Source organism: Zosterops lateralis (genome assembly GCF_965231275.1).
Source record: "Zosterops lateralis genome assembly, chromosome: 5".
Taxonomy (NCBI): Eukaryota; Metazoa; Chordata; class Aves; order Passeriformes; family Zosteropidae; genus Zosterops; species Zosterops lateralis.
The window spans coordinates 29,921,222-29,935,048 of NC_139766.1; the positions used below are offsets into that span (position 1 = coordinate 29,921,222).

At 39.1% G+C, this 13,827-nt stretch overlaps 1 protein-coding gene across 3 annotated transcripts in view; it reads right to left on the reverse strand.

Annotated features, from left to right (window-relative positions):
* MTUS1 (microtubule associated scaffold protein 1) overlaps positions 1-13,827 on the reverse strand; it is a 114,235-nt gene that overhangs the window by 21,095 nt on the left and 79,313 nt on the right. For all 3 annotated transcript variants that reach the window (XM_083861924.1, XM_083861925.1, XM_083861926.1), the window contains one exon: positions 7,444-7,661. In XM_083861924.1, coding sequence (XP_083718050.1) covers positions 7,444-7,661 — 218 coding nt within the window. The remainder of the gene's footprint in view (positions 1-7,443; positions 7,662-13,827) is intronic.

The following is a 13,827-nucleotide window of genomic DNA, read 5'->3' on the forward strand; positions in this document are numbered from 1 at the left end:
CTTTGTTCAGAGTGCATAAAATAAATTCATCTATGCAAGGAACGGAAGCACTTAAATGTGTTCTACTATCATATACAGAGACAAATTAATTTTATTCTTGGAAAGAAGAGTCTGGTTTTTGTAAGCCATTTACTGTCAAACCAAACCACAAGCACTTACTCCTAAAATTATACTTAGAAAGAAATGTTGAGCATTTAAAAAACATAATAAATTAGTCTTAATAAATTAGTAAATTTGCAAGCACTTCTGTAACATGTACATTTCCACCCTACTGGAGATGTGCTGAGGTTGTATGGAAAAAAGATCATAATTTAAATATTTTTAATACTGGTACAGCCTCAGTTGTCAACAGGATGTCTTTGTCATCAAAGGAGATGTTCCTCTTGGGTATGAAGCATTAGAAATTTATGTCTACTCTGTCCTTGTGCTGCTCCAGTCATAAAAACATGATCATCATCATTGGCTGCAGCGTAGAAACTGAGTCACATCTTTGCATAAACTCCAGTCACTCATGTGTCATCAGCTACAGTCTGGAGGTAATTATGAAGGGACAACAGAAGTGCCATTCATATCTGCTTTGCACTATGACATTTGACTTGATGATTAGAAATACCACAGTATTTCTACCCGTCCCTTTTTCTTCCTTCCTAGCAAAATCCAATCCTCTAAATAAGTCTTCTCTTTAGATATTAGCAATTTTAGAAATTGATTTCTTATAAAGTCACCTACTCCATACCTCACTTAAAACTCCCTTGCAATGTCAGCTCCTCTGCATCAGTCAATGCAAAAGCAAGCTAAAGAAATGAGCCAAGGAAGCAGTACAACAAATAGGATTTACACTCTCTGCTCTATGCATATTTCTGAATGGAGCAGCAGACTATTACTGTGATAAAATAAAAATGTCATTAACCATCTCCAGTCAATAAATATACAGCAAAATGAATACTTCTAATTTACTCTTGGCCTTATTTGTGTTATGCATTGCCTTCTCACCAAGGGAAATATGCTACCAGTTTTCACCTTGGCATACTTTAAGCAGAATTGACTCAGAATACAGCATTTACGTGGTTAGCTGAAAGAGATTCATTGATTTTTAATATTTTACTTCTTTTATCTACTAGGTACATCTATGCAGAATCAGATATTTTTTCCCCTGATGTTTAGTATATGAAACACTAAAGCAGAAAACACTAAAGCAGAGAACCAGCCAAACAGGATTCCTATGAGTCACTATGTATTTAACACATTTACTTGCGGGCTCTTTATGCTTTTGCAAGCTTTACATAGGATCTTAGGCTCACAAGGATCTTTGATTTCCCATTTAGAAGTCATGTCCACCCTCATGCAATAGCCCTGCAAAGATAGGTCCAGATACAATAATATAGGCTATTTAATTTTACTTCTCTGTAACAGCTTGTTCACTACTTTACAGCGTTTCTGGATGCTAGTATTAGCTCTTCTCACACAGAATGATTCCTTCCTTCTCTATAGAAACTCCAATCTCATAAAAACTAAGTTTACCTCATCTAGGCAATTACTTATTTCTCAGTATTTTCTAAAGCTTTCTGTTTCAGTCCAACTCATCTGAATATGACACAGTAGCCACCACATACCATGCAACTTTGACAAGTTATACCATCACTGTTTTTCCCATGTCTATAAAACTGTTATTATCATTATATAGTTATTCAGAATGTTGTAAGAGCCTGTGCTTAAGCATAACATTACACTATTAATTTCATTTTTAAGACTGTTTAGAATCTCACCTGAAAAAAGGTAGTGCAAATCAAGAAGGAAACAAGATTGAAACATGTTACTTTCTTCTACTAACTGCTCCCTTAAGTTTTGCAATAGATATCTCTATTTTGCTCCTGTCATTAATTCTGCAACTTCTTGGAAAAAAATAAAATTACAAGAAATAACAAGGTAGTCATGAAAATCAGGTTCTTTGTGGAAAGCAGCACTGGTTACCTGAAACATTAAGTTTGTTTCAGTCAAAGGTGTCTTTTTCCAAAACACCTTTTGCTAGGAATAACTATAGAACAGGACTCCCAATTCTCTTCAGCTGTAACCCAATCTAAGTATCCAAGTGTACCAAATAAATTGTTAACTGACGCATCTTCTAAAAGGTCATTTCCATTCCAGCCTAGTTTCATAGTAATTATTGGATTAAAATGTTTTTTCTGGATGTTAGACATCACAAATCTTCAATCTCTTGCCAAAAACATTCTTATTCATTCATACCATGTTTCATAGAGACCTTGAGAATCATCTGAAACTTCCTTGCTTTCCAACTGCTACCTGTCAGACACAGGCTTGCAGAACCCAGGTTTTCTCTGCAGGGGGAAGCTGCTGTGGTATTACTCAAATACTCTCTGTTACAAAACAGAAAATATTTGCATTCCTCAAAATCAGGACATTACATTTTGACTTCTAAGTGGTTATTCTTTTTTTTTTTTTTTTTTTTTTTTTTAAGTAAAGAAGCATTAAAATTATCTCGATTACATATCCTTATTCTCCCTCATAAAAAGTTATGTCCATATTTTGGGAAGCCAGATACATCTTGTATGAAAATTCTAGTGAAAACTGGCCAAATTTGATTTTAAGTTCTAGAAAATCAAACCCAGAAGTTTTACTCAAAGACAGCTGCTCTAAACAAAAGGACTTATAGGTCAAAAAATATGACTGTTCCAAAACTCTTGGGGTTTAATGATGCAATGTGTGCTTCTGCCCCTTAACCTACATACGCATTTCTCATTTGATAAATATAAACATTTTCTGCTGACCTTCCACAAAGGCCAGGACAAACATTTCTAATAGATGTGTTCGTGTATTCCAAACTGGAAAAAAACCCCAATGTTTTAAACTGCTAAGTTCCCAAGGAAACGAGTATCTCGACTCTTACAGTCATGCACATGTCAGGAAATGCCAGTTACAACAGGTCATATACACTAATGGTTAATTTCTATTTCCACCTAGAAATACTGAAGCCTGCTAAGTGACACAATTTCTAGCACATGTTGTTTCCTGTGTCACATCCACAATTAGTGTTATCCACACGCTACTGTCATCAGGGCTCTATATCCTTCTCAAATGGCCTTTTCCTATACTAAGGAAACTTCTTAAAGATGGCACCACAACATTCCCAAGTAAAGTCTGGCCTGTAAATAGTCTTTCCATGACCATACCAAGAAAAGCACAACAGTGAAACTGAGTTTCTTTTCATCTCTATAGTACCCTGTTTCACAGATACAAATTTGAACCCCATTTCTATAGCAGAATCTACAGAGAATTACTGAGGTCTGTAATTGGGTTCAGTTATTAAAAAAACAAGGAAAAAAATAGATATTCATAATACTCAAACATTTTACCATCTATTTTTTTTTAAACAGCTTAGGTAATAGTTCTGAATATAGCAGTTTATGCATTAAAACGAGAAGATGAAGTATCTGTCAATTCACACTTTGAACAGTTACAAAGCCATTCTAACTACACATTACCCTTTCCTTTGACAGCTGAATCTGCCTTAGACAGACAAATTTAAAACTAGACTTAAAACCAAGCTAGTGCCACACTGCTAAAACAATCACCCTCCACTCCCAAAGATGTGAGTTTATACAGAGCAGTGAGTTGGAGGTTAGTACAGCCCAGCTGCAGGGCTCACACGGCCTTGGGGGGCAGCCCTGAGGCAGGGGAAGGGGCTGAGCACCTCTCAGGAGGCAAGAATCAGAGGCTCAGGCAGGAGCTGCCTTAGCCTCAGCCTCATCAGCTGGTGATGTACTGGGTTTTTTTGCTTCCCAAGGGAGCATCTGGCTCCTAGCCACAGCTGCAGACCTCTCAGGCACACACTCCCACCCCAGCAATGGTGGTTCTTCACTTCCACTCCTTCCCACAGTGAATCACTGCATGGGGACATACCCAAAACATTTTCGACATGGACAGACCTGTAAAAGTAGACCCATAATTTTTTTTTTCATTGGCTTCCCAAAGAAGCCCAAGCATACTCAAGGGCTAGGGAAGAGAGGGGAGAGCTGCAAGAGTGGCACCCCCAACCTGACTTATCACAGACATGCTAACCACGTATTTAAAGCACCTGTGAACATATCTCTTACTGAAGGGACAATAAATTCAAAATTAATATTAGTGAAGTTAAAAGATCAACTCAAATGCAGTAGTGCTAATTTCAGAGCTCATTGCATTTGCAAGTTAATGGAAAATGGCTTCCCTTGGCACTTCATGTGTTTATTGTAAATGGCCAATTTCACCATTTCCTCTGTACTGTCACTTTTCGTTTCTTGTTTGAATTTAAAAAACAGGAAAGTGGTCATGAAGTAACAGGAATGACCAGGGGATCAGGGGAAGCACAGTGCTCTAGAAAGACTCAACTTGCTTTTGTGATTAGTGCACAGCTTAACATGTTCCTATCACTGCCAGCACACACACAGCTGTCCAACAATGGAAAAACTCCGTGTTCTCATCAGCCACACTGTTCATTGCCATCAAATGTTCTGGATGCCAAGAAGTTTTTCATCTAGCATTAACCCAGTACAGCAACAGCCCCTGTGAGGTAGAAATCAGGCTTTTAGGATTTTTAAACTCGGAAGAGTTTTGGTAAAGACAGGTAAACATAGACACACACCCCCGCCCCAAAGAAACACCAACAGATCAAGTGGGAAGATTTTATCAGAAGCAGCTGTTACTATTGACAGCTCCAAGGTAACTCTTGCAGCAAACAGGTTTGAGCTCAGGGTTTTTTGAGAGATTCCTGCTCAGCTAGAAACAGCACAGCAGCATTGCTCAATCCCATTTAACCCTTTGACAGCAGCCTCTCAACCTCACCCCAGATGGGCTAGCTGCAGTTTTGACAGAAGTCATTGCCAGCAAGTCGTGATTCTGTTCACAGCTATATTCCACTTCAAATGAGCTTGTAAGAAATGATTTTAATCTTTTGTGCAGAAATACATTGGGAACACTTGGGGAAAAAAAGTAAAAACAACATGACAGTAAAACAAAACAAATCTAACAGCCAAATCATATCCCAGTCACTTCAGCTTTGGAGTGAAAGCAGGAGAGGCTGCAGCAGATTTTGCCAAGAGGCTCAGGCTGGGCTGCCCAGCCTTGAAGTGACCCAAGTACTCACTCCAGTACTTTGCTCCATTTGGCCAGGCAGTCTGTCCTTCAACCCATCTCACCCTCACACCAGCTCTGACCAAACATTAGGACAATCCACGCCACCACCTGGCAAAGAAATGCTCTTTGGCTGGTTTAGCTTTCTGGTAGTGGCAGGCTGAATCGCCTTTCTGTAGGGACAGAGCAGCACCAGAGGAGTCCAGAGAAAGCTGTTTCTTAGGCTGCATCATGTCACTTCACACTTGCTCTAATGGGAGGAATGGAAGCACAGCTTTGTTCCTCATGTAATCAGCTAAGCATGATTTTTAATTTTTCTTTTTTTAAAGACAGAGAAGCTGAAGCTACTGTCAGTTGGCTCCGCAGTAGTTAACCTGTGAGACCCTATCTCATGAGTAAAAGCCTAATTTGAAGTTTCTCCCTGAGTTTATCCAGTTAGAAAACTACATCAAAGGGGTCCCCAAGGGATACTTCAGACAAATAACTGTATGGGCAGCTAAGATTGTTAGCTACACCAGACTCCACCCCTCACCTTAAAGGAAAAAAAATCCAAACAGACAAACAAAACTGAAACTACTCTTCACAGTGTTCCCTATAACAGTGAAATCCTTCAGGATGCTTCCCACAGCTAACTAACAGATTTTAAGTATTCCTTATAGCACCATGGCAAAAGAGTCCTTCTCATCCATAAGGTACTTCCACAAGAGTAAGACAATGAGTCTTCAGCAAGTATTACCTTATCCTAGGAAAGAAGAGAGCAACCTCAAAATCAATAACTGGTATGAAAATACATCAATGTGTCATATCTCGCTCAATTTCAAGTGCTCAAACTTAACTGTCCAAGATAACTAATTTTATGTAATTTGGCAGAGGTATTTTTTTCCTTTTCATCTGCAAAAGACTAACAAAAAGGAATAAGGAGCAAAATCACTAGTTTCTTCCATGCAGTTCTCTCTTCCCTCCTTCAAAATCACTTTTTTCTTAATTAAACCCCTGATTATTTTTAAAAACCCCTCATATTTAGGCTAGAGCAACCTGTAAAATAGCCTAGAAGAAGCAAATCAGTATGATGGGCTTTTCCTTACTAAACATGACATTTATAAAGTATTTGCAAGTTTTAAAATGTTGCAATAAAAATATTTGAGAGAAGAAACGAGGCCAAGACATTTAATTGTAAGAGTTACTTAAAAAAACAATGTGCTTATTCTACAGCAATTAGAAGATTGTGCAGAAGTTTAGCAGTAATAATTTAACTTAAAATTTCACAATATCATCTTAGATGACAGGCATCCAAAAAACCTGTATCAAGTTGCTTTGAAGATCTCAAACTACTTCTTTAGGCAGAGAAAGGTGTTTCAACCAAGAGTTTAAAAAAAACCCAACCAAACCAATCCCAGAAAACTGGCTAAGAGCCATTGCTCTTAAGAGTTGAATGAGACTAGGAGATAAATGCAGTATTTTTAAATTAAATGAAAGCAAGTAAATATTATCCCATGAGAATGTTACATCTGCCAGAATAATAAGACAATTTAGTGCTTTTTGTATACAAGACTGTAGAATTACCATGTAGCAGAAGAGTTGAAATGAAATTGATACAAATCTTAGAACATGAGTTATAAATGCAGGAGAAACAGCTATTAAAGCCTGCATCAGCTGTGCAGTATAAACTCATAACTGTTATAATTTCCTTGACTTCACATTTTTCTTTTCTCAAAAGTTTCCAAAGCAGACCAACAGTTTCTAGGGTAGTATCAAACTGATTAAGTCAGTACATATTTCAAAGAGAGTAGAAAAAATAAGATTAAGCCACATCAGATTAATTCCACTCTATAATTCCAGATGCATTTCTATATTTTTATTAATAATTTTAAGACACCATCAACAATGTAGGATTCAATAAATAAAACTGTAACAACTCAGACTTTATTCTGAGTACCTTAAAAACATACCCACCCATTAAATACCCTTCCATCCAATGTCAAATAACAAAGCAAGGCCATGTAGATTATCTGTTGAAACTAATCTTTCCTACAAGGGCAGAACTTGAAGTATACACTACTTCAGCCCTGAAGGACTGAGTACAAACATTTAAAAACTCTTTTAAAGAGCATGTGAAGCATGCAGAGGTCACAAAGCCCTGTGCCATGGGTTTGATATTTTTTTCTATCCAACTGATGCTAGAAGTATAACTCCACAGGAGAACAGAAAACACTGGAACGGAAAAAAAATTAGTATCAGTATATTAATATTTTTGAAGCCATTGCTGAGAAGTGTTGAAACAATTAAAGCCAAAATGGATAAGGTGTGAGTTTTTACCTCAGACTGCAGGTGCTGGATGACAACTGTTAATGCTTCAAACTTCTGGTTACTGGATGCCAGGAATTTTTTCAGCTGCAGGATGATTCCACTTTGGGTCTCACATTTTGTTTTGTACTGTGTCAACTCGGCTGCTTTTGTGCCAGATGAGCGTGCATCTGTGGAGCCTTGAGTCCGTACGCACGAGCTCTTGGGGCTCCGCTGCTTGCCCTTGTCAACTAAAACAACAACAACAACTAATTATTATGTATTTCATGCTGAAATCTCACCAAAATGTAAAGGATGGGTGCAAGAGAAAGTACTTATAAATTCCTACAAACACTTGCTGAAATACTAACTAGGAGAAAGGGTTATTTCAGTAGCACTGCAGAGCAGGCACTGTGGTGTTAGGAATTAACAGATTGATAATCTTAGAAACACTGTTCTGCACTTCATTCTCACCTTCATGTATTCTGTGGTACACTTTTCAGCATACTTTTCACACCGGGCTTGGAAAAAATATTTTTATAACATGCATGACCTCTGTCATCCTATCTATTCAGTAACTTATTTCTAACATAAGTGTTGTCCACTTCGGTGTGCAACATGGATTTTATATTTCTTGCACTCTAAAGTATTGCTGAATACAAAACCATTTTCTCTATGTTTCCTTTGTTATTTTTCTTCCTTTTAAAATTTTAATTGTAAAAACTCCCCTCTCTGCAGTTGAGGCCTGAGCTTTATTAACTAGAGGTCTTGCAGCATTTCTTAGTGCTGGCAATTTTCAGTCACAAGGATAAGACTTTAACAAAGCCCTAAAATGTAATGTATTTCTATATATATTCACAGTCCTGAAATCACATTACTGATTTATTATTGTGAGTTTTGTGGCAACCTCAATGCTTTCACAGTACACAATCATCTCATGTCAGAGGCAACCAGATTACATAAATCAGCACTTGACCTGTAGACACTTTATTTTCAGGTTTCTCTGTTGCCTTCAGACTGGAAAGAGAGTACAGTACTGCTGTGCAGATAGGGCCAGTCTTCCCCCCTTGATCACAAAGGGAATGAGCAAACAATTTTGCAATAAAAAGCTGATGCAATAGATAAATATCCCTTGGCAATTTAATGAAGACATCTAAGCAGATTACTTTGTACAGTTTCAACTTAACAAGATTTCTTCACGATAGAGTGAAAAAACCTGAGAGGTGAGATCTGGAGAAAAGAAAGATATGAACAATGCATCTTGAAGGTCTCTTCCAACCTAGTGATTCTCTGATTGTGTGAAATCAGCGGACAAACTAACCAAGACTCAATCCTTTCTGAATCCCAAGCACCTGGTTTGAAGGTTGTCAAATGACCCTAGTACCATTCCAGCAGTATAAGTTTCAATGTCACTGTCTCTCAAATGGAGACAGTATTAAGAACAAAAGCTTTGATTCTCAGTAATGTTCCTCTGACTGACATATCAGCTATTGCAGTGATACATCAGTCTTCCACAGCCTACATTTGTTTTAAAATCTTTGGAAACAGTCTTCCTGTGCAAAATACTAACATCCTCTGTGCCTTCCTTACTGAGCCTGATATAAAGTACCTCCCAAGCCTATTAATTTTCCAGATAAAACCTCTCTGGGCAAGATTTTCTGCTAGTTAGAGAATCGTCAGCATATCATGCTTTATAATGTTCAAATGCCCTTGCATTCTTGGAGATTTCCCTACACTTCTGCTCAGAGATGCAGACTGTTAAAGCGTGTTTTTCAATTAGTTTCTATTAAACATACCAGTTTAATATTAGAGCTATTAAAAGGCAGATCGACCCAAATCAAAATACAAATTTGTAGGACAAAAGGATGGAGCTTGGCTGCCAATCCTAGTTATTTTTACCACCATTTAACTAAGACGACCACTTCTTTTCTCGCTATGAATATATAATGTCTTCTGAGTAGACATTTTTACACAGATGCCAGTTCACATCTGAGAGCAACTGGGTCAAACTTTTCCAGCAATCTTACGGACAAAATACTGTGTGTAGGAAACCAGCAGTTACCTTCTGAAGCTCCTTCAAAAATCACAAGAGATAATAATCAAAAAAAAAAAAAAAAAAAAAAAAAGGAGCAGGGACCAGAGAATAAACACGTAGAGTCAGTTCCTCCCTTCCCTACTGGCTTACATACTCCTACTTCTCATGTATTCCACCTCCCTTCCTGAATGCTCCACTTATGACAAACAGAGAACTAGACCATTATTCTTGATGTAAGAGTATTGGGTAAATTCACTGATACACTGAGTTTGACAACCATTTCTAGGACCCTGACACAGCTATGTTAAACATGAACAATTGCAGACAATTTTTACTCTGGGAAAAAATTACATCACACAGTTAGTTACCTAATGAAGAAGTTTCAATTTAAATCCAGTGACAGAACAGCCAACCACAAATGACAAAAGGCTCCAAATAGCCATTGTTTCCAGAGCTCAGCCAGCCCTTATCACTTTGTCAGTTTTATACCACTGCTTTTATCCTGCTGCCCAGACCACCAAGTATTTTCCAAGAAGCTCATTCAAGCATCCAGCCAAGCCAGCCCTTGACACTATACTAAAAAAAGCTGAACAAAAAACATGCATGAAGTGAAACTCAGTGACATTCCTCAGTTGGCAATTTTATCATAGACATGTGCTATACACAGCCACTTCAAATGCTGAAAAGCATGAACCCTCTGTAGCATGAACTGTCTTTACAGATTAACACCGCTGACACTACGATGTTTATTTATGGCCTATGTACCTCTGGGCAATGACAGATCATTTCCAGATTTGTATAGAAGGCATGCTGTGGTGTCAAAACAAAAGTCATGCTTTCATTAAGACAAAAGCATCATGAGTCTGATTACTGGTACCACCACATCAATGACAGTGTAATTTAAAGACTGTATTGGTTAACAGCCCAAGTCCTTCTCACTTGAGCCTGTTTACTTGCCACCTCTATACAGTCAGACTCATAATGCAGAACAATTTCTGCCTTTAAATCAGGTTCTGGAGTCTTCTCCAGCAGACTCAAAACCACTTTACCGAATGTAGTTGAAAAGCTTGGTTTTGGAAGACTGAGAATCAGATTCTCAAGTACTGCATGTAGTAGAATAACTGGACAGAATCACCATCTAAAATCCTATCCTTCTTCAGACTAGTAAATAAAAAAAAATAGCGGTGATTTTGCAAAGACTAAGCCTTTTGATCATGGAATCATTCCCAGAAGATTTGACCTGGATCTTGCAAGAGGTCCACAAGTCCTCTCACTCCCTCTACAGCCATTATACAGCCAGCACAGCAGCTGACTTCAGTTCACTGGGAAGAGCATTAAACTCATTCCAAGCTTCTCCATGAGGCAAACTGTTTCTCATTCATAGCCTCTTTAGTTAATAGCCACTCAGAAGCAAGAAATACACAACTGTCAGTACATAGGGTGTGTTCCATAAAGTTACATTTAGGTGCTGGGTTTCTGCCCAGTGCTTGACACAGTATTCGCCTGGCTGGCTACCTCAGAGCTTGTGTTGTGCTGCTGGTTTCCTGAGCCTCCTTATCTTGTGCATTGTTGCTGGATTACCAGAAAAATCTCTAACATGCTCTTTAGGTTTGCAGAACCAAATCAAAGCCTTCCTTTGTATATCATGTACTAGGAAGGTACGTGTAGTAGTATCTACACTAAATAGAAATTATTTTTAGCAAGAGATTCAATTTCTAAAAACCAAATTTCTTAAAAGCATTCAAAATAGACTAAACAAATTTCTTGACAAGCAAAAAAAGAAACAACCTCACTTCTCTCCCCACACTTACAGTCACAATTGTCTTACCCCCAAGCACCTTTTCATGTTCCTCATCCAAACAGTTAGCTTCCACGGGTTTTTCAAAACTCATGTGAGTCTGGTGTAAGCATTTTTCAAAGAAAAATCCTTGCTCAGCATTTTCTCTCGTGGGAAGATGCAGGCTGGTAAAAACTTTCTGCCTCTCCTCCATTTTCTGGAAAGCCTTGTCTACACACGTTAAATTGGTGCTCACTTCTTTGATCAGTAAGACCAGATCAGCCTGAGTATATAATCGAGCTTCCATTTCTTCTCTTACTCGCTGGATTTCCTCAAGCACAGTTCTTATATCCAAGTGACTGGACTTCACCTCTGCTTTGAGATCTTCTTTCACCTGTTGCTGGCTCTTCTGCAATGCTAACACAGTTCTGATTTCCTTCTGAGATGTTTCCACATCATGCTTTAGTGCCTTCTGCCCAGCCTGCATTGCCTCCTGGCTAGCTTTCACTTCTGCCAACAGAGCAGCGATGCACTCCATCCTGATCCCACAGGAGTTGCAGGTCCTCTTCCAGTGTCACAGCTTCCAAGCAGTCAGGGACATTTGTGAGCCAGTATCAGATTTCCCCTGATGGCAAGCCAGCTAGCACACAGCCCTTGGTAGGGTATCCTACCACAATTTACAGCACCCTGCAGTGAAGGGACTTGGTAAAAGTCTCATACAAGGTGAGCCAAAGGCGCTACGTGAAAGACTTCAACAAGCACGGCTGTAGTCAGAGCTCCTTCTCAGGACTCAGCCAGAGCATTAATCAGTTTAATTGGCAGATTATGCCACACCTGAATTTTTTAAAATCTTTTGCTGACATCATTGTACGTGGGACGTCACCCCCAAAGCCACTCCCAAGAGTCATTTGATCTGCGCATCAATCAAAATATGCCTAGGCATCAGTAACCAGGTTGTTGCAACGCAGCCAAACACTCTGTGAGAACACAGTGGCCCTTCCTTTACAACACAAAGGCTCAAAGGAAGCCTGAATCACCTCTAGGAGGTGAAAGCCAAACAGTTCAACAGTGTGTAGTTATTTCAATTGTATATTCAACAAGGTGAAAATGCACTTGTCTTTCTGCTAATGTGAGATTCCGGTGTACAGCTGCGGACGTATTTGATATTGCCCCAGTCTCACTGAGTGCTCTCCTTATTCACACAGCAAGCAATACCCTTCTGGCAGTCTCTGGAAGAACACAGTTCCTGAGGAAACCTTCTAATCCACAAACAATAAAGACTTATCACAGCAATATAGGAAAAATGACTAATGAGATATTTTTGCCAGGTTAAGGAGGCCAAGCCTTTTAGCTACCAGGTCTGAATGTTAACTTTTCTCTGGAAAAGCAACGGCTTCTTACTTTTAAGCACAAAACTCTTAATAGGTCTAGGCTCCATGTGAAAACAGGTAGATTAATGGCACCAGGCTGTTAGCTGTTGTGTTATACAGCAGTTTATTTACCCAGTCACTGGATTCAGTTTGCAAAAGAAAAAAGAAAGTACCATGCAGATCTTGGTCTACAGAAGGTACCAGTCTCTGCTTTCAAAGAGGTGAACAAGAACTCAGCACAACACCCAGCAGAACAGGACTCAGACCACACAAGCTGGAGCTCAGGAAAACTTATAAAGCACTCATTTGGCCCTGTCATGACTCCAGGATGCTTTCAGAGGCAGTGATGATCTCAGAGCAGAAACCCATCAGCATTGTTTTGGGCTGGGAAGCATCACTAGGAATGCCAGTAGACCATGCATGCAGAGATGCAGGATTTCCAAATCACCATAGTGCTCCTGGCTAAAAAGCCTATCTGGGGACTCCTGCCTTCAGTGAAAGTTTACTACTGATATACCAGTTCTGCTCCTACACTAGTCCAGGCACACTAATGGGAAGGTATCAGATATGTACCCTCCACACAGAGCACCTCATGGCTTGCAGATATTCCCTGACTATTTTGCTATCAAAACCCCTGGTGAACACAAAGTAGATGTTGGAGTGATTTCAGCTGAGTTCACAAAAAACAAAATCAAAAAACCAAAACCAAGCCAAAACACCCCCACCAAAAAAAAGGTTTTGAGGTAAAAAAAAAGTCTCCAACTGATACCCCTTGGTCCCTCTGTAGTGGAAACAAGCTCCTGCAGACACTGACTCAGAAAAGAATCCTAACTATGACATCAATGAGTGCTTGAGGGAAGCCTTTCTCTATAAGCTACATGGAAAGCCTGGCTGACAAAGCTCAGGTGACTAAATTAGGTGCTGCAATTGTCATTCCTGTCCAACATCACCAAATCCAAAAGCTGCAGCCTCCTTTCTACAAGCATGTGCACCCACCCTAATTGCCAAATGTTCTCTGCTATAATATTGAAGAAAACCTGTCCCTGGAAGCTGGCCTTTTGCTCTATATGAATACATTAATTCTATCCAGAATGCAGTCAACACCAATGTTTGGTATCTTCCTCACCTCAACTAAGATGGGCTGATTGATCATAAGGAATCTTTGCCAATTTGTAAAGATCACCCTCTGGACATAGATTTCAGTGAGATTTCCTTTACTTTTCTCCACTCTGGAA